Raw genomic sequence first — 21,892 nt, 5'->3', positions numbered from 1 at the left:
AATTTAGTGCAACTGTGATGTGGGTATGAAAGCACTGACATGTAGGGATGGGATTAGGTCACCATTCGTACTTTTCCAACATGCAAGCAGTGAATGCAGAAATATGAACTGTAGCAAAGTAATTACCAAATGTGTCCAGGACCAACAAGCTGTTATTCTTTTCTTTGTTGCTGGAACACTGGTAGATATCCATCAGGGAATGAAAAATGTACATGAGGTAGCATATCTGTTGAAAACCACTATTACAAAATGATGAACCAAGTTGTGTGCTGGTCGCGATCCAACACAGACCGCTGGTTGATCTGGGAGGTCAGCCTAAACTGGGTGGCTCAAGTGGGAGACATCAAGCACCCACCATAAGGTCATGATCTCTCCCCATGGGAATATCACACCTTCGGCTCCTTAAAAAAGTCCTTGAAGTGTCAACAATTCCTCCTGTATGAGGTTGTGCAGCAGGTAGTTCCTGACTTCTCTACAATGGAGGACATAGTGTTTTACCAAGTGGGTACATTCAACCTCGTGCATCAGTGGGATGATTGCCACAATGCTCATAGTGATTTTGCCTGGTTGGCGTACCAATTCTGGACTGTACAGTCTTCTAATAGAGACTATTTAATTGCCCCTTATACATCTGTAAGTACAGAGTCCTGTTTATAATGCATTACTATTTCTAATGCAGCCTAACAATGGAAAGTTGCCACATTGCTGCCAGATCTTTTCAGTCCTTCAATCTAGATATTTGGATTGTGGGAGTGGCTGATGAGCAATGTTTTTATTGGTGGTCATTTCCAATTTCTTGCCTTCTGTTAGATGGTAACCTGATAACTAACTTTGTATCAGTGTATATAACTGCACACGTAACTCTGGACAAGGAGACAGTACATGAAAACTACTTTTGTGTCTTGTGTTGTGATTTTATACATCATAGTTCATAAGAAACTGATTTTTACTGTTAAAAAAAAACATTGAAATAGTAAACATACTGGGAGGTAGTGTAAGAATTCTGAAATCCTTAAAGAGGCCACTGTATAATATGCATTTATCTGCTTTGCACAATGTTCTCACTGGTTACTTTTGCGGAATCAATACTGTATTTACATTAAGTACTGTGTCAAGAAGATAATTTTATAAATAACGGGGATTAAAAATGTGCAGAATAAGCCAACACTCTTTTCTTTAGGTCCACATTAACTTCGCACACAACTTCTAAGGGAAAAACACATATTGCAGAAATATGCATGAAGTTACACTGACACATATCACTAGAAATTGCTGGGTTTGATTGCTTTCTGACTGACATTCACTCACTATTTTGTCATAACTTACAGCACACTCCCTGTTTCCATCTTTCCCTTATAGTTCTCTCACCTTCTCATTCTTATTTCTGCTACCAATTCTCATATTCATTGCTCTCATAATAAGCAGTTTATGATACAAGTAAAGGTGGCATTTTCCAAATCAGACACAATCAAGAGAATAAATGATGGCAGAATAATGTTGAAGGCCGACAATTTGTAAAGACCAGTCTGCAACACAGATGAACTTCAATGCCTGTGCTTTAGAAGCTAAAAGCATGTCATTTCTTGCTGCTTCTAGTTTGTATATTTATTTTTGTGTCTTTATTTTGTAAAGAAATAATTTATTATTGTAATTTTTGTGTCTTTATTTTGTAAAGAAATAATTTATTATTGTAATACCTCCCTTAAAACAGTTTCTGTTGTTATCCTTTTTTGTTTATTTTTACTTTTAGCACTTATTATAAATTTCATGTTTTATTTCACTATTACTTCACTACTCTCACTGGGCTCTAATTCAGATGACTAATTTACTGTCTTGATTCCATTTTTATTTGGTGATTGTATAAAATACACTACTGGCCATTAAAATTGCTACACCAAGAGGATATGCAGATGATAAACGGGTATTCATTGGACAAATATATTATACTAGAACTGACATGTGATTACATTTTCACGCAATTTGGGTGCATAGATCCTGAGAAATCAGTACCCAGAACAACCACCTCTGGCCGTAATAACGGCCTTGATACGCCTGGGCATTGAGTCAAACAGAGCTTGGATGGCGTGTACAGGTACAGCTGCACATGCAGCTTCAACACGATACCACAGTTCATCAAGAGTAGTGACTGGTGTATTGTGACGAGCCAGTTGCTCGGCCACCATTGACCAGACGTCTTCAATTAGTGAGAGATCTGGAGAATGTGCTGGCCAGGGCAGCAGTCGAACATTTTCTGTATCCAGAAAGGCCCGTACAGGACCTGCAACATGTGGTCATGAATTATCCTGCTGAAATGTAGGGTTTCGCATGGATCGAATGAAGGGTAGAGCCACAGGTCGTAACACATCTGAAATGTAACGTCCACTGTTCAAAGTGCCGTCAATGCTAACAAGAGGTGACCGAGACGTGTAACCAATGGCACCCCATACCATCACGCTGTGTGATACGCCAGTATGGCGATGACGAATACACGCTTCCAATGTGCGTTCACCGCGATGTCGCCAAACACGGATGCGACCATCATGATGCTGTAAACAGAACCTGGATTCATCCGAAAAAATGACATTTTGCCATTCGTGCACCCAGGTTTGTCGTTGAGTAGACCATCGCAGGCGCTCCTGTCTGTGATTCAGCGTCAAGGGTAACCGCAGCCATGGTCTCCGAGCTGATAGTCCATGCTGCTGCAAACATCGTCGAACTGTTCGTGCAGATGGTTGTTGTCTTGCAAACGTCCCCATCTGTTGACTCAATGATCGAGACGTGGCTGCACAATCCGTTACAGCCATACAGATAAGATGCCTGTCATCTCTGCTACTAGTGATAAGAGGCCATTGGGATCCAGCACGGCGTTCCGTATCACCCTCCTGAACCCACCGATTCCATATTCTGCTAACAGTCATTGGATCTCAACCAACGCAAGCAGCAGGACCATTAATAGTGTATACTATTTTTATTATGTTTTTATTTCTTTCAGTACTTCTGCACACAGATTATCCTAGCTCTGTTTCATGAGTTTCTTCTCCTGTCTCCAGTCAGTTACTCAGTGACCAGTGCAAAGCCTGCTGGCTTTGGCCACAAAACCTCCCTCCTCCCTGAAGATACCTGCCACTTTCACTTACAGGGACCCTGATGCCCTATCTCAAAATGCCCCGGTATGTATACTTTGCAACCCTCCTTCCCCCCCCCCCACCCCCTCCACCCCAATCCCCAATCCCCACCCCCAGTCCATCCCAACCCAGCCCTCCCCTACCCCTACCCTTCCCTTCCCTGTCCCAGAGTCGCTAATATCCAGCAGTGGCATCCTTGTGAGCTTCGCACCTGAGTGCACTAAGCTCCATATTGCACACACAAATGTCCAATCTCTGCCAGCTCATCTCAACAAGTTTTGTCATATATATCAAGACATAGATATCCATATAATACTTCTTTGGGAACATGGATCAAAACAAGTATTCTTACAAATTTGGTAAATCTATAGACTGCTGCATCTTTCTAAGACACAACAGTTGTTACTGGCGAGGTGGTGGAGTAGTGGCATACATACACTTTAATTTATCACCTACTGTGCCACACTCATTAATGAAAAGGAACAAGTGGAATATATGTTCATAGAGATAAAATCCCATAACAGAAAGTGCCTAATATGCCTCTTCTACAAACCTTGTAAAGTAGGTGTGTTTACCTGCTTCAAAACTGCTCTTTCAAGTCTGAAATTGACTATACAATAATCCTACCAGTGTGAAATTCAAGCAGATGTTTTTTTTCCCCCCAGTGAAATCTCCAGTGTAATTCACAGCTCTCAAATACCTGCACTTGGCATGTCTGCCCATGATATAATATTCACTATAATGAATATAATACTCACTGGAATGAATGAATACTTACTAGAATGTCCGAGAATGAAACTGCAACTGACAATATACCGAGATGCGAAAGGCATTAATTTGTCTGAACTTGCTACTGAGGTGCAATAAATAGTTTGGTGGAAATCATCTATTTCCTTCTCAGACATAAATGAAAAAGTCATGAATTTATTAATAAACATACTCATATATATGACAAATATGCCCCCCTAAAGACCAGAAAAGTAAGAAAGAAACCTACAGTTTGGCTAACAGAAGAAATAAAACAGCTCATGAATCTCAAAGACGCTGCACATCAGGCATACAAACTATACCCCATGTCTGAAAATCATATTGCAACAAGCAGAAGCAAAACAGAGTCAATCAAGCTGTGAGAAATGCAAAACTCAGGCATGTCCATACATTAAGTAACAATAGGAATAGACCAGGTGTCCTGTGGAAAAACCGGAGTGGTCTTAATGTGGGCAAAGTAAAAGCTTCAGCTGATTTAATTGTCTCAGTCAATGAACTGAACCTGGTATTTCACATTACACAAAACCACAATTGAACTACAACTGAAATAGAGATTCATTGATTACTTCATGGGGGTAAACAGCTGTAGCCATAGAAAACTCTATCTAAAGCATGCCGTTTGCAATACCATTAAAAAGCCATCAGGAGTATCAGATCAGTGTCTACTGGACATGATGCATCACAGCCCAATTTATAAAGCTTATCATTTAACCACTACTGCCCACTATAACAGATATCATCCACTCTTTAACCATATGTTTTTTCGCTGAGGCCGGAAACAGAGCCTACTTAAGCCATCACCTGAAAAGGACATTCCCACTGCACCCTCCAATTGACCTACTTACATTCTTCCTGCACTGTCCAAGGCCTTAGAATATATAGTCCACAACCAGCTAACAAACTACCTAATTACGAACAAATCACTAGACGAATACCACTCAGGTTTGTGTAAACATTAAAACATAACATCTGCCTTAATAAAGGTAACAAATGATCTGAAGCTTGCCATGGATGCACAAGAAGCAACTATTATGAGCTTATTACAGTTCAGTAATGCATTTGACAATGTCAGCTTTGACATTTTACTTGCCAGACTTAGCATTCTCAATTTCTCGACAAGTGCAGTGCAAAGTTTTCGCTAATATCTGACATCCCACCAGCAATACGTCATGCCACAATGGAGGCAGGTAGTATTAGGCATCCCCCAGGGTCGGCATTATGTCATATACTCTTTTCATTGTATATAAATGATGTGTTACCAGTTTTGTCCTACTGCAAATACCACATGTACACTGATAACCTCTAGTTGTATCTTACACTTACGTGTTGGTACATATTCTTCCTGACAGTATTTGTGACTGATAACAAAAATGAAATTATGATGAACTCTGCCATTAACAGCCACAATACTAGAAGTAAAAATAATTTCCATATAGACTATGCATCCATATTTAGACTTCAGAGTGGAGTAGTATCTCATTAGCAATGACACATACAATTTATCAGAATATTTAGACTTAGAGGTGAAAATTCCACATAACTCTAAGGTTTGTATTAAACAAATCTTGACTTTTATAGCATATAGACAACTGATAGTGATCTATGTTAAATTACATAACTGCTTTGTTTGAAGTATTAGATGTTTCTTTAAAAAAAAATGGTCTTGTATAAGAGAAAGAGCAGTGGCATTTTCAAAGTAGCCTGTTATATATATATATTTAAAGTACCAATAGTCTGGAAGTAATACCCCATAATGATCAGTGTTAGTACAGTTACTGGTAGTCATAATTTTGTGTTTGTATACTTTACAGCAGTGGCTACTTCTGCATGTTTATGTGTAACTTGACTAGTTCCACATCCGTGAAAGCTCTCATTCATGGCAAGATTTACAGAATACAGCATGTGAATGAGTGAAACATGAAAAAGCAGTATATAAATATAAACAAGAAATAACATTGCTGCTCAGCTTCTTCAAAGAATGTGCACACATTCACAAAAGTGCACCTGGCCTCATATAAATACACGTGAACTGCATTCTATCAGTACCATGGCCTGCCTGGCATTAGTTTTGTTTCGGTTGGGGTGCACTGGTTGAGCATTGAAGAGGAGAGAGGAAAGGAGAGGCTGGAGCTATCAAGGAGGAGGTAGCTACACTATCTGCACCCATGCTAGCTTTCTCTGGTTGTGTATTACTATCCACTTCCTCCTAAGAAAATTTCATATTACTTAATGATAAGCTAAGCAGTTTTCATGATGCTGTGCATAATTAGTAATGTTACACTGAAAACTAACACAACCATGTACAATACTTTACATGTTGTATGGTGCACTGCTGTACATGATGAAAACTGATACCAGTGCCTGTTAGAACACATTAGCGAGAAGCAAGGAAACTTCAGCATGACTGCTGAAAATGCTTTGAAGTAATCACAGACACATTTAGTGAAATCAATGACTTTTTGCTGTTGCAGAAGATTCCTAACTAAAATTTTACTAATTTTATATGAATCATATCTATGTATTTGTTCCATAGTAAAAATAGATCCTAAGTGATTTTCTATATTCAATTTTGCTTTTGCAGATTACATTGAAGATATATGTCCATATGCAACTTTCCAGCTGGCAAAGCCACCATACAGTGAAAGCACTTACAGTGGAAATGTGTACAGTGGTCCATACCATTCTGTCCGGGGATCTTTTGTGTATCATGATCCAAAGCTGTCAGGAGCAGAGAGCTACAAATTTAGACATGTAAGTTAGTTGGTTGTTAATTTTTCTCACTATATCAATATCTTTTAATCACATTATGGTTTTTGTGATAACTGCTTTCTTCAAAGAAAATACAGTAAATATCTGAGTTATTTAATTTTTTTTTAATTGTGGGACTGAATTGCTGGCCAGTATTATCTTCATTTTTTCTTAATTCTAGAGATATGAACTTGCCCTGCATTAACAGATTTCCCCACTCTCTCCTTTTCATTCACATCATCATCTTTTCATTATATTCGAATAGTGAACCCAACAATGCTTTGCAACTGGTTAAATGTGTATGGGAACTGGAGCTGAATATCAATACTAATCAGGGGTATCTCTGGGAATTGTACCAGGATGCAAATTGTGGCTGCTCATTGCTACCTTTCCCATTCTGAAAGTTTAGACATAAGATTACAATTAAATAATGTAGAATATGAATGGAAAAGACTCCCTTGTTTCTGTCCTTCGTTTCTATTGTTTTAAGTATTTTTTTAATTTTTTGTACACAATGCATTATAATAATACTTCAGTATCTACAACATTTTTTTTTAATGACATATGGTAAGAGTACGAACTGGTTTTCTGAGCTACCAGGTCATGAAAGGATGAGATGAAACTGACGATGCAAAAAATTCATGTTTTAGTTTTAGGTATACTGTGTCATAAGATTAAATGAAAGGGCACATACAATTGAGCATGCTAAAAACACGTTGATCATAATCAGTTCGAATATATTTGAATGTCCAACCTCGAGCTTTGTTTATTGTTGTTGGAAACAAAACCCTGATTGCTTATATGGAAAGGTTAAGTCAGTTTGATTCATTGATATACAGGGATACCTCTCCAGCTGCTGCATCTGTTAGGATAGTAGCTTCAATGACATTGTTTCATATGGTTTTAATCTGCTAATTGAGTAGGTTTAGTAATGAATAAAAAAATAGGAGTGTGGGTAAGCTGCTACGAACAGCATAGTGAACGCATTATGATAGCCAAAATAGACACGAAGCCCACGCCTACCACAGTAGTACAAGTTTATATGCCAACTAACTCCGCAGATGATGAAGAGATTGAAGAAATGTATGATGAGATAAAATAAATTATTCAGATAGTGAAGGGAGACGAAAATTTAAGTAATGGAGGACTGGAATTCGATAGTAGGAAAAGGAAGAGAAGGAAAAGTTGTAGGTGAATAAGGAATGGGAGTAAGGAATGTAAGCGGAAGCTGTCTGGTAGAATTTTGCACAGACCATAACTTAATCATAGCTAACACTTGATTTAAAAGTCATGAAAGAAGGTTGAATATGTGGAAGAGGCCTGGAGACACTGGAAGGTTTCGTATAGATTAAGACTGTGATTTAGGAACCAGGTTTTAAATTGTAAGACATTTCCAGGGGCAGATATGGACTCTGACCACAATCTGTTGGTTATGAACTGTAGATTAAAATTGAAGAAACTGCGAAAAGGTGGGAATTTAAGGAGATGGGATCTGGATAAATTGGAAGAACCAGAGGTTGTAGAGAGTTTCAGAGAGAGCACTAGGGAATGACGGACAAGTAAGGATGAAAGAAATACAGCAGAAGAAGAATGGGTAGCTTTGAGAGATGAAATACTAAAGGTAGCAGAGGATCAAGTAGGTAAAAAGAAGAGGGCTATTAGAAATCCTTGGGTAACAGAAGAGAGATTGATTGAACGTAATTGATGAAGGAAGAAAATATAAATATGCAGTTAATGGAGTATGCAAAAAGGAATACAAACATCTCAAAAATGAGGTCAACAGGAAGTGCAAAATGGCTAAGCAGACATGGCTAGAGGACAAATGTAAGAACGTAGAGGCATATATCATTAGGTGTAAGATAGATACTTCCTACAGGAAAAATAAAGAGACATTTGGAGAAAAGAGAACCACTTGTGTGAATATGAAGAGCTCAGATAGGAAACCAGTTCTAAACAACGGAGGGAAGGCAGAAAGTTGGAAGGAATATACAGACGTTCTATACAAGGGTGATGTACTTGAGGGTGATATTATGGAAATGGAAGAGGACATAGATGAAGATGAAATGGGAGATATGATACTGTGTGAAGAATTTGACAGAGCACTGAAAGACCTAAATCGAAACAAGGCCCCGGGAATAGACAACATTACATTAGAACTATTGATAGCCTTGGGAGAGCCAGTCCTACATAACTCTACCATCTGGTGAGCAAGATGTATGAGGCAGGTGAAATACCTTCAGACCTTAAGAAGAATATAATAATTCCGATCCCAAAGAAAGCAGGTGTTGACAGGTGTGAAAATTCCCGAACTATCAGTTTAATAAGTCACGGTGGCAAAATATTAACACCAATTGTTTACATACAAATGGAAAAACTGGTAGAAGCTAACTTCAGGGAAGATGAGTTTGGATCCCGTAGAAATGTTGGAACATGTGAGGCAATACTGACCCTATAACATATCTTAGAAGGTAGATTAAGGAAATCAAACCTACATTTCTAGCATTTGTAGACTTAGAGAAGGTTTTTGACAATGTTGACTGGAATACTCTCTTTCAAATTCTGAATGTGGCAGGGGTAAAATATAGGGAGCAAAAGGCTATTTACAATTTGTACAGAAACCAGATGGCAGTTATAAGAGTCGAGGGGCACAAAAGGGAAGCAGTGGTTGGGAAGGGAGTGAGACACGGTTGTAGCCTATCCACAATGTTATTCATTCTGTATATTGAGCAAGCAGTAAAGTAAATAAAATAAAAATTCAGAGTAGGAATTAAAACCCAAGGAGACGAAATAAAAACTTTGAGGTTCGCCGATGACATTGTAATTCTGTCAGAGACAACAAAGGACCTGGAAGAGCAGTTGAACGGAATTGACGGTGACTTGAAAGGAGGATATGAGATGAACATCAAAAAAGAAAACGAAGATAATGGAATGTAGTCTAATCAAATCAAGTGATTGGGAAATGAGACACTTAAATTAGTAGATGAGTTTTGGTATTTGGGGAGCAAAATAACTGATGATGGTCAAAGTAGAGAGGATATAAAACGTAGACTGGCTATGGCAAGGAAAGCATTTCTGAAGAAGAGAAATTTGTTAACATCGAGTATAGATATAAGTGTCAGGAAGTCCTTTCTGAAAGCATTTGTACAGAGTGCACCCATGTATGAAAGTGAAACACGGACTGTAACTAGTTTAGACAAGGAGAGAATAGAAGCCTTCAAAATGTGGTGCTGCAGAAGAATGCTGAAGATTAAGTGGGTAGATCACATAACTAATGAGGAGGTACTGAATAGAATTGGGGAGAAGAGGAATTTGTGACACAACTTTACTAGAAGAAGGGCTCGGTTGGTAGGGCTTATTCTGAGGCTTCAAGGGATCACCAGTTTATTATTGGATGGCAACGTGAAGGGTAAAAATCATAGAGGGAGACTAGGAGTTGAATACACTAAGCAGATTCAGATGGATGTAGGCTGCAGTAGTTACTCAGAGATGAAGAAAGTTGCGCAGGATAGAGCAGCATGGAGGGCTGCATCAAACCAGTTTCTGGACTGAAGCCCACAACAACAACAACAACAACAACAACAACTGATACCATTACAAAGTTTGAGATGATTCAGATTTTAAGTGGTATTCTAATCATTTGCTGATAAGAAATGAATACTGTACAACTTTAATGACGTTTGGGTTTGCTGTTAGAACCAACTCCGAGGAAGAAAACAAATTTTTGTTTTTTAAATTATAAATACAGAGGAAGAGTTTAGATAATGGTATAATGCCTTTTATTGTAGTTAAAACCAGCTGTGAGAAAGAAAACAAAACTACACATTTTCACAGCATAGCATTTTCTTTCTCATAGTTTGTTTTAATAGAAAACCTAAAACTTGTTGTTTCAAAAATGGTATAACCTGTGTCCATCTGAAAGTTTATTGGAGAATTATATATATATATATATATATATATATATATATATATATATATATATATATATATAAAGAAAGATGATGAGACTTACCAAACAAAAGCGCTGGCAGGTCGATAGACACACAAACAAACACAAATATACACACAAAATTCAAGCTTTCGCAACAAACTGTTGCCTCATCAGGAAAGAGGGAAGGAGAGGGAAAGACGAAAGGATGTGGGTTTTAAGGGAGAGGGTAAGGAGTCATTCCAATCCCGGGAGCGGAAAGACTTACCTTAGGGGGAAAAAAGGACAGGTATACACTCGCACACACACACACACATATCCATCCACACATACAGACACAAGCAGACATATTTAAAGACAAAGAGTTTGGGCAGAGATGTCAGTCGAGGTGGAAGAGTAGAGGCAAAGAAGTTGTTGAGAGACAGGTGAGGTATGAGTGGCGGCAACTGGAAATTAGCGGAGATTGAGGCCTGGCGGATAACGAGAAGAGAGGATATACTGAAGGGCAAGTTCCCATCTCCGGAGTTCGGATAGGTTGGTGTTGGTGGGAAGTATCCAGATAACCCGGACGGTGTAACACTGTGCCAAGATGTGCTGGCTGTGCACCAAGGCATGTTTAGCCACAGGGTGATCCTCATTACCAACAAACACTGTCTGCCTGTGTCCATTCATGCGAATGGACAGTTTGTTGCTGGTCATTCCCACATAGAATGCATCACAGTGTAGGCAGGTCAGTTGGTAAATCACGTGGGTGCTTTCACACGTGGCTCTGCCTTTGATCGTGTACACCTTCCGGGTTACAGGACTGGAGTAGGTGGTGGTGGGAGGGTGCATGGGACAGGTTTTGCACCGGGGGCGGTTACAAGGATAGGAGCCAGAGGGTAGGGAAGGTGGTTTGGGGATTTCATAGGGATGAACTAACAGGTTACGAAGGTTAGGTGGACGGCGGAAAGACACTCTTGGCGGAGTGGGGAGGATTTCATGAAGGATGGATCTCATTTCAGGGCAGGATTTGAGGAAGTCGTATCCCTGCTGGAGGGCCACATTCAGAGTCTGGTCCAGTCCCGGAAAGTATCCTGTCACAAGTGGGGCACTTTTGTGGTTCTTCTGTGGGGGATTCTGGGTTTGAGGGGATGAGGAAGTGGCTCTGGTTATTTGCTTCTGTACCAGGCCGGGAGGGTAGTTGCGGGATGCGAAAGCTGTTGTCAGGTTGTTGGTGTAATGTTTCAGGGATTCCGGACTGGAGCAGATTCGTTTGCCACGAAGACCTAGGCTGTAGGGAAGGGACCGTTTGATGTGGAATGGGTGGCAGCTGTCATAATGGAGGTACTGTTGCTTGTTGGTGGGTTTGATGTGGACGGACGTGTGAAGTTGGCCATTGGACAGGTGGAGGTCAACGTCAAGGAAAGTGGCATGGGATTTGGAGTAGGACCAGGTGAATCTGATGGAACCAAAGGAGTTGAGGTTGGAGAGGAAATTCTGGAGTTCTTCTTCACTGTGAGTCCAGATCATGAAGATGTCATCAATAAATCTGTACCAAACTTTGGGTTGGCAGACCTGGGTAACCAAGAAGGCTTCCTCTAAGCGACCCATGAATAGGTTGGCGTACGAGGGGGCCATCCTGGTACCCATGGCTGTTCCCTTTAATTGTTGGTATGTCTGGCCTTCAAAAGTGAAGAAGTTGTGGGTCAGGATGAAGCTGGCTAAGGTAATGAGGAAAGAGGTTTTAGGTAGGGTGGCAGGTGATCGGCGTGAAAGGAAATGCTCCATCGCAGCGAGGCCCTGGACGTGCGGAATATTTGTGTATAAGGAAGTGGCATCAATGGTTACAAGGATGGTTTCCGGGGGTAACAGATTGGGTAGGGATTCCAGGCGTTCAAGGAAGTGGTTGGTGTCTTTGATGAAGGATGGGAGACTGCATGTAATGGGTTGAAGGTGTTGATCTACGTAGGCAGAGATACGTTCTGTGGGGGCTTGGTAACCAGCTACAATGGGGCGGCCGGGATGATTGGGTTTGTGGATTTTAGGAAGAAGGTAGAAGGTTGGGGTGTGGGGTGTCGGTGGGGTCAGGAGGTTGATGGAGTCAGGTGAAAGGTTTTGCAGGGGGCCTAAGGTTCTGAGGATTCCTTGAAGCTCCGCCTGGACATCGGGAATGGGGTTACCTTGGCAAACTTTGTATGTGGTGTTGTCTGAAAGCTGACGCAGTCCCTCAGCCACATACTCCCGACGATCAAGTACCACGGTCGTGGAACCCTTGTCCGCCGGAAGAATGACGATGGATCGGTCAGCCTTCAGATCACGGATAGCCTGGGCTTCAGCAGTGGTGATGTTGGGTGTAGGATTAAGGTTTTTTAAGAAGGATTGAGATGCAAGGCTGGAAGTCAGAAATTCCTGGAAGGTTTGGAGAGGGTGATTTTGAGGAAGAGGAGGTGGGTCCCGCTGTGACGGAGGACGGAACTGTTCCAGGCAGGGTTCAATTTGGATGGTGTCTTGGGGAGTTGGATCATTAGGAGTAGGATTAGGATCATTTTTCTTCGTGGCAAAGTGATATTTCCAGCAGAGAGTACGGGTGTAGGACAGTAAATCTTTGACGAGGGCTGTTTGGTTGAATCTGGGAGTGGGGCTGAAGGTGAGGCCTTTGGATAGGACAGAGGTTTCGGATTGGGAGAGAGGTTTGGAGGAAAGGTTAACTACTGAATTGGGGTGTTGTGGTTCCAGATTGTGTTGAAAGGAATTTTGAGGTTTTGGAGGGAGTGGAGCTGGAAGTGGGAGATTGAGTAGATGGGAGAGACTGGGTTTGTGTGCAATGAGAGGTGGTTGAGGTTTGCTGGAAAGGTTGTGAAGGGTGAGTGAGTTGCCTTTCCGGAGGTGGGAAACCAGGAGATTGGATAGTTTTTTGAGGTGGAGGGTGGCATGCTGTTCTAATTTACGGTTGGCCTGTAGGAGGATGCTCTGAACAGCCGGTGTGGATGTGGGAGAGGAAAGATTAAGGACTTTTATTAAGGATAGGAGTTGACGGGTGTGTTCATGGGCTGAGTTGATGTGTAGGTGAAGGATTAGGTGGGTGAGGGCAATGGATTGTTCAGTTTGGAACTGGTATAGGGACTGATGGAAGGAAGGGTTGCAGCCAGAGATGGGAACTTTAAGTGTGAGGCCTTTGGGGGTAATGCCAAATGTCAGACAAGCCTGAGAAAATAGAATATGGGAGCGTAATCTGGCTAGGGCGAAGGCATGTCTGCGGAGGGAATGTAAATAAAACTTAATGGGGTCGTTGTGGGGGTGTTGTGCGGGTGACATGGTACTAGAAGGTCGAGAGTGTAACGTGAGGCTGAAATGAAAATGAATATAAAAATATGTGGGGAGAGATAAAGGTGAAGTAGAAAGCAAATGGAGATCTGGTGTGAAAAGAGGCGAAAAGGGGTTGGTTGGAGCTGGGTTATGTTGATCCTGTGGTGAAATAGTGTAGGTAGAAAACGATGTGCATAAAGGTTAGGTGGTTGTGTTGCCGCCAAAACACGTTAAAGGGTGGAGAAATTCGGGAAAATTTCGAAAAAACTACGTGAGGATGTATTAAAAGTAGTGGTATGGTGGTGGCAGATTATGGAAATGAGGCTAACAATTGTCTGGTGGAGAAATAATAACGTTAAAACCTGTGGGAAGCGGCTAAAAATGATCGGTGATGTGAAAAAACGGAAATCGAAATAAAGCAAAAGTTATTAAAACTAGCCGAAAAGGTTGTTTAATAGCTGAAAGGAACTGTTTGTGAACTAGAAACGGTGGATTTTATAGCAGTAGCGGAAGAAAAAAATTTTTTTGGTTATGGTTTGGTTATTATTACGTATTGTTGAGTATATATCGGCGGGATAAAATTGTATAGTGGATTACGGTAAAAAGCAGAAGGTGAATACAAAGGGAAACTACTGGCAAAAACAGAAGGAGGAAATAAGACGACAGAAAAGACTTCGAAATGTAACAGTGACAATAACAAACGTCATTGTTGGGTTCAAATTAATGATATGAATATAACAGAGGGAAACATTCCACGTGGAAAAAATATATCTAAAAAGAAAGATGATGAGACTTACCAAACAAAAGCGCTGGCAGGTCGATAGACACACAAACAAACACAAATATACACACAAAATTCAAGCTTTCGCAACAAACTGTTGCCTCATCAGGAAAGAGGGAAGGAGAGGGAAAGACGAAAGGATGTGGGTTTTAAGGGAGAGGGTAAGGAGTCATTCCAATCCCGGGAGCGGAAAGACTTACCTTAGGGGGAAAAAAGGACAGGTATACACTCGCGCACACACACACACATATCCATCCACACATACAGACACAAGCAGACATATTTAAAGACAAAGAGTTTGGGCAGAGATGTCAGTCGAGGTGGAAGAGTAGAGGCAAAGAAGTTGTTGAGAGACAGGTGAGGTATGAGTGGCGGCAACTGGAAATTAGCGGAGATTGAGGCCTGGCGGATAACGAGAAGAGAGGATATACTGAAGGGCAAGTTCCCATCTCCGGAGTTCGGATAGGTTGGTGTTGGTGGGAAGTATCCAGATAACCCGGACGGTGTAACACTGTGCCAAGATGTGCTGGCTGTGCACCAAGGCATGTTTAGCCACAGGGTGATCCTCATTACCAACAAACACTGTCTGCCTGTGTCCATTCATGCGAATGGACAGTTTGTTGCTGGTCATTCCCACATAGAATGCATCACAGTGTAGGCAGGTCAGTTGGTAAATCACGTGGGTGCTTTCACACGTGGCTCTGCCTTTGATCGTGTACACCTTCCGGGTTACAGGACTGGAGTAGGTGGTGGTGGGAGGGTGCATGGGACAGGTTTTGCACCGGGGGCGGTTACAAGGATAGGAGCCAGAGGGTAGGGAAGGTGGTTTGGGGATTTCATAGGGATGAACTAACAGGTTACGAAGGTTAGGTGGACGGCGGAAAGACACTCTTGGCGGAGTGGGGAGGATTTCATGAAGGATGGATCTCATTTCAGGGCAGGATTTGAGGAAGTCGTATCCCTGCTGGAGGGCCACATTCAGAGTCTGGTCCAGTCCCGGAAAGTATCCTGTCACAAGTGGGGCACTTTTGTGGTTCTTCTGTGGGGGATTCTGGGTTTGAGGGGATGAGGAAGTGGCTCTGGTTATTTGCTTCTGTACCAGGCCGGGAGGGTAGTTGCGGGATGCGAAAGCTGTTGTCAGGTTGTTGGTGTAATGTTTCAGGGATTCCGGACTGGAGCAGATTCGTTTGCCACGAAGACCTAGGCTGTAGGGAAGGGACCGTTTGATGTGGAATGGGTGGCAGCTGTCATAATGGAGGTACTGTTGCTTGTTGGTGGGTTTGATGTGGACGGACGTGTGAAGTTGGCCATTGGACAGGTGGAGGTCAACGTCAAGGAAAGTGGCATGGGATTTGGAGTAGGACCAGGTGAATCTGATGGAACCAAAGGAGTTGAGGTTGGAGAGGAAATTCTGGAGTTCTTCTTCACTGTGAGTCCAGATCATGAAGATGTCATCAATAAATCTGTACCAAACTTTGGGTTGGCAGACCTGGGTAACCAAGAAGGCTTCCTCTAAGCGACCCATGAATAGGTTGGCGTACGAGGGGGCCATCCTGGTACCCATGGCTGTTCCCTTTAATTGTTGGTATGTCTGGCCTTCAAAAGTGAAGAAGTTGTGGGTCAGGATGAAGCTGGCTAAGGTAATGAGGAAAGAGGTTTTAGGTAGGGTGGCAGGTGATCGGCGTGAAAGGAAATGCTCCATCGCAGCGAGGCCCTGGACGTGCGGAATATTTGTGTCAACAGTTTTCATTTTGCACTTACTTCTTCATAATCATTCCACCTCCAACCTCTCCCTCCCCCCCCCCTCTGCTCCCCTGCACCCTCCACCCCACCCCCACCTCTCTCTCTCTCTCTCTCTCTCTCTCTCTCTCTCTCTCTCTGTTTTTCCACAGTTCTTGATTGCATCTTTCATTTCTCTAACTCTCAGTCCATTTCTACTTCTGACTGTCATCATCTCTGGAATGAAGCTGGCACAGAACTTATATTGATAAGTTATATATATACAAAATCTTTGACATCCTACTCCATCTGGCATGTCTCTCCTCCACCTCTCATCTGTATCTTCCTTCATTATCAAGGCAGATGGGTCCATCTTACCTCAGGGTTTGACATTCCTTTGTAACCGCATTCCCCAAGGAAGTCCCTATTAGAAAACTGAAATAGCATTATCTATTTGATATTTGTTTACCTGTGGTACTGATATATCACACAGTAATGGTAAGTACTGGGCAGCAATTCTATCTCATTATTTTGTAGTTTTCTCACATGAATTTTCGTTTTGGTATATTTATGTGAAATTTTTTCAGCAGAAAGAACCGGAATACACCAAAGTGAGAAGAAAAGGTGGAAAGCTCAGGGACCCACACTCTGAAAGCCAAGGTAGTTCTTCTCTCTTTTCATATACAATTTAATACCTAGAGTCATCGGATGTTATTTAGAAATACATGTAAATTTAGCATACAGAGTCATTTTATATTTACATATTTAGCTACTGTAAGCTTATCTACAGTGCTTCCATAAAAAAATTTAACATAGAATCCATTCTTCTCCACTGATGGAATTACATGATGGTCATATGTAAGTTAGTAAAATTAACCACAAATAATACAGATAATACAGCTGTCAACTTGGCAAAATCTCAAATTGTCAGCAATTTTTTGAACCTTCCATGGATCACAATTATCCTATTTGCTTACAACATGTAATTTCATTTACAAAATAGTGCATGTTTTTTGTGACTGTGTGACTCCATACTGATCACTTACACTATACAAATTTCTTTTACGTATATTTATCTGATAGTCTGGTTAAAATTACTTGTTAATTGATGTCTTGTCACTTGACTTTCTTGTGTTGTCACATCAGCTGCTGGCTGCCAACTGATTATAGGCGGCACAAAAAAAAAAAAAAAAAAAAAAAAAAAAAAAAAAAAAAAAAAAAAAAAGGAGATCACTTTCTTTTTAACTCCCTGGAACAAGTCACAACAGAGACCTAAAATAGTACATAGGTATTTAATTGCAACATAACTATAAGAGTTGAGCTTCATTCTTTAGTTGTAATCGGTACATATCAGTAACCTTCATGTCGACTGTCTTTTGTTAACGACTGCCAGCAACCTCATAGATATAAAGTTTAACCAAGATAAATCAGGCTTTATTCATGTTCAAATGTGTTCCTTATTTTTAGTAAAGAATATGAACTTAAATCAATCCAACTGTAATACAATTCAATGAGTGGAAGACAAATGGCGTTTAAAGCATTTACTAAACATCTAACACCATGCCTCATGTCAAATCGTGAATTTTTTTTTCCCCCTCCTTAATTCTGTCCTGCAGTTGTTCAATGATATCATACTAACTCAAAATTCATTAAACTGTGAACGTGAGTCACACGTTGTGTGGTATGTGGTGAGTGGGGCATGACGTGACCAAGTGCGGGGCATGAGCTGACAGTCATGCCAAGGTAGGAACCATTGACAGTTGTGTCTAAATTGCAAATTTTTCAGAGTAAATTAATTAAGACTTAGACTCAGTGATTTGATATTATTTTGATATTTACCGTAGTAACCACGATAGCTGACTTGTGTTCAAATCTCATAGTTTATCATTTTTAGATCTAGTCTGCTTTTACGTTATTTACTTAGAAATAACCCAAAAAGATGATGCTTGGCTCAAAATATTACTATTTATATTAAATTTAAAGGTCATATATATATATACTTTTTAGAAGGTTTTTGCGTCAGCTTTTTTAAAAATACTAGTTTTATTTCAAGCTTTTTTAAAAATACTAGTTTTATTTCAAGCTTTTTAAGTTAAGCAGTGATGATGATTCTAAATCAAGTCAGAAAAAAGTGAGCTGCCATTGCACTCTCTCGAGTAATTTTTTTTTATTTATTTATTTTTTTTTTTTTAATATATCTATCCAATTTTGTTAAATATTCTGTAGCACATATCAAGAGATCATGCTGGAGAAAAATATTTTTACTTAATTTAGCTAACAACATTTAAATGGCTCAACAGACTTTCATGGAACATAACTAAGAACCATCCCGATTAAACCAGCTTTTGTATAAAAACAGAAAAAAAAGAAAAAACGAAGAAAAAAAAGAAAAACCTGTATTAAAATAAGACCTTTCATTTATGCCACAGACATACACAGATTAAACTTATAATATCCCTCTGTTTGTGTCGGGGGTTGATTAACTAGTTGTTCCTGATGATGCATTGCTGTGACTCAGTGTGGTTACATGGAAATGAAAGAAAAGAAAAAAAACACATGTTTCTAATATGTATGGGAATTTGATATACATCCCAATCTCCTTCTATCCTACATCTCTGTACTTCTCCTTCTCCCCTCTCTTTGCCCATCTCCTTCTTCTTCCCCGTCTCTCACTCCATTACCTCCTCCCCCCCTTTCTCTGTACATCTTCTCCTCCTACCTCTCTCTCTGTTTCCTCCTGCTCCCGATCTCTCCCCCTCTTTCTGTCCATCACCTCCTCCCACCTTTCTGTGTCCATCTTTTGTTCTCCATCACTCTCCATCTTCTCCTGCCCCATATCTGCCCATCTCTTCCTTTCCATTCTCTATGTCCAGTTCTCTTCTCCCCCCTCTCTGGCCATGAACCTTGTTTGCTATAATTGCAAATTCAGATTCTGTAGAAGTGACATAATCATCAGCTGATAACCCATAAATACAACTTTTTTGTCTGCTAACAGCGTTCAAAGCAATTGGTGGTGGTGAAGACTTAATACTCTGGACACATGAACAGCAACATTTTAATGGTCTGGCCTTGAGACTGTGTTGTCAAAATTTCAAAGCAATTGGTGAAAAAAAAGGTATAAAATTTTGAAAAAATGAACATCTACATTTTTATTTATATAGATCCTGGACACATGTTCACTGACCAGCTACAGTGCAACTGTTTGAATGTTGTGGCTGGCAGCAGTTGAAAACCTGACATCATAATCACAAAAACTACTGGCATGTGCTGATATATATCAAGCAGAACTAGGGAGAAAAGTGACACTGGTATGGGGACAGACACTAGCACCTGTTGCAGTTTTATTGTTGTAATTATAAGAAATTATGTTTTAAGAACATGAATTTCAGAACAGATTTTGTAAAAGTTTTCACAAATAGAAACTTGTGATTTCTATGGCTGGGAGGGAGGGGGGGGGGATGTGTCCATTGGGGGGGCTGGTATGGCTGAAGAAGTGTGTCCCCGCACCTACAGTTTTAGAAATTAAGCACTACGTGTAATGCAGAGAAATGTTGGCTGCAGCCACCATGAGATATGATGAAACATGAAATGCCATGTTGACAGTTGCTTTTAAGTTACCAGTGACTGACCTGCAGGATGTGTTTTGTAAGCCTGAATCTAAACTTGTTTGCTAATGTAACCACAGCTTCATAATGTGCAATGTACTTGAGAAAACAGTGGTTAACAACCTGCATCAAAACTATTAACCACACTCACTAACCTCTGTGAGCAACTTCAAGAGAGAAAAATTTCAGTTTCAACACGAAAAATAAACTTCATTAGTACCTGAAACTATCCACACACTGGCTACACATGCTGATGTGTTACCAACTAATGAGCAGTCCTAGTTGGCACATGGTTGCAGGTTATAGGTGACACAGGCACAGCATGTAGAAAGAATAAAAGTAAGGAAATGTTTTTTTCTACATTTCTCCAACTATTTGAGAAGAGCACCTTTATTCCGCACTTTGTGTATTACTCTCTTCATATGCATCACAGCAGTCATCCTGTTCATTTCGTTGACTTTAAAGACCCTGGATACTTAGTTTCCCAACTTCACTCACAGTAAACTTTTTATTTTTACAAGCAACATATCCTTTCACTTAATGCAAAAGTTTGCATCACCATGTCTTCTCATTCCATCAATATTTTATGGCCTTGCCAAACCGGTCAAAATGATGATTAGCTGCCCTCATCTTGTGGAAAGAATCCAGATTTTTTACATATTTCTGAATACTTCTGTTCTTGCCCTGCATATGAAGACAAGAGTGCCCTGTTTCACTTCATTCTTATGTTTTTTCTTTACCAATACAAAATGTGGTCATTTCACTAATCATAAATGTGGCGGTGGTTTGCAGGGCTACTTTGGAAACTGGTATGAGAGGTCCTCCCTCTCAAAGTATTTCTGCACATGCACACAAATTGTTGCAGTTGGTCTATAAACACAATTCCTTGTCTGGCTTTCTTTTTTGATGTGTTTCAATCACAAATACTGGTTCTCCTCCTTATATTTAATATTTCACCAGTTGTAACCACACCAAACACACACACACACACACACACACACACACACACACTGGTGGTAATGAAAGACACACATTTTGTGGACAGCACTAGCCAAACTATGAAAGTGAGCTGACCATTTGTTGTGGCAGTATGGCAAAGATGAACAATTCGGGCACGACATTTAGTGCTCTGACTATAGAAAACTAGCTCCGACATGTGGAAATGTCAAACAAAAAGGAATTTTAACCAGACTTCAGTCGACAAATGTATTAGCAAACATATCTGCAAACATCATCATCACAAAAAGAGAGAATGATATTAGTTGCTCCTAAATTTCTACATGGAGTAGAAGTTAAAAGGAAGGAACATTAAGGTTTATAATATCTTAGACATTAAAGTCATTAGAGAGGGAGCACAAGTTCAGATTAGAAATAATGGCAAAGGAGTTTTACTAGCCTCTTGCAAGGGAACTAGCTCATCACTTTCCTTAAACGAGTTAATGAACCAATGAAACCCTACATCAGAATGGAATCTGTACCCAACTCCTCTCAGATATGACCGAGCCAGGTGGCACAGTGGTTAAGACACTGCCAGCTAAACTCCTGTCTGGAAGTCAACATTTAGAATTTCATGGTTCCCTTAAATCACTTAAGGCTAGTCAGGATGGTCTCTTTGAAAGGGGCATGACCACTTTCCTTCACTATCCTTCCTGAGTATGATTTTGTGCTCCATCTTTAATGACCTCTTTGTCAATGAGATGGCAAACTCAAATGTTCCTTCTTCCACTTTAGTACAAAATCAGTTCCTTGCCCTTTTTGCCACCTTGCTCAGTATAGAAGGAATTTATGTTTTGCTCCTAATGCTGGAGACAGCTTCGTGAGGATGTCTGTGCCATTAGGAGACACAGAAACATTCCTTAGGCTATGGCCAATGCTCATATAACTAAAATCATAAAGGATGCAAATGCCAGACATGAAAGCCTGCATTACATGA

At 40.5% G+C, this 21,892-nt stretch overlaps 1 protein-coding gene across 1 annotated transcript in view; it reads left to right on the top strand.

The window, feature by feature from the left end:
- Positions 1-21,892, top strand: part of LOC126263571 (Down syndrome cell adhesion molecule-like protein Dscam2) — a 371,182-nt gene that overhangs the window by 315,221 nt on the left and 34,069 nt on the right. Inside the window, exons 31-32 of the mRNA XM_049960663.1 lie at positions 6,475-6,644; positions 16,942-17,014. Of these exons, the coding sequence (XP_049816620.1) occupies positions 6,475-6,644; positions 16,942-17,014 (243 nt within the window). The remainder of the gene's footprint in view (positions 1-6,474; positions 6,645-16,941; positions 17,015-21,892) is intronic.

This window comes from Schistocerca nitens, chromosome 6 (genome assembly GCF_023898315.1).
Source record: "Schistocerca nitens isolate TAMUIC-IGC-003100 chromosome 6, iqSchNite1.1, whole genome shotgun sequence".
Lineage (NCBI taxonomy): Eukaryota > Metazoa > Arthropoda > Insecta > Orthoptera > Acrididae > Schistocerca > Schistocerca nitens.
Note: the sequence above shows the minus strand (reverse complement) of the source record. Positions and strands in the feature narration are given on the sequence as shown.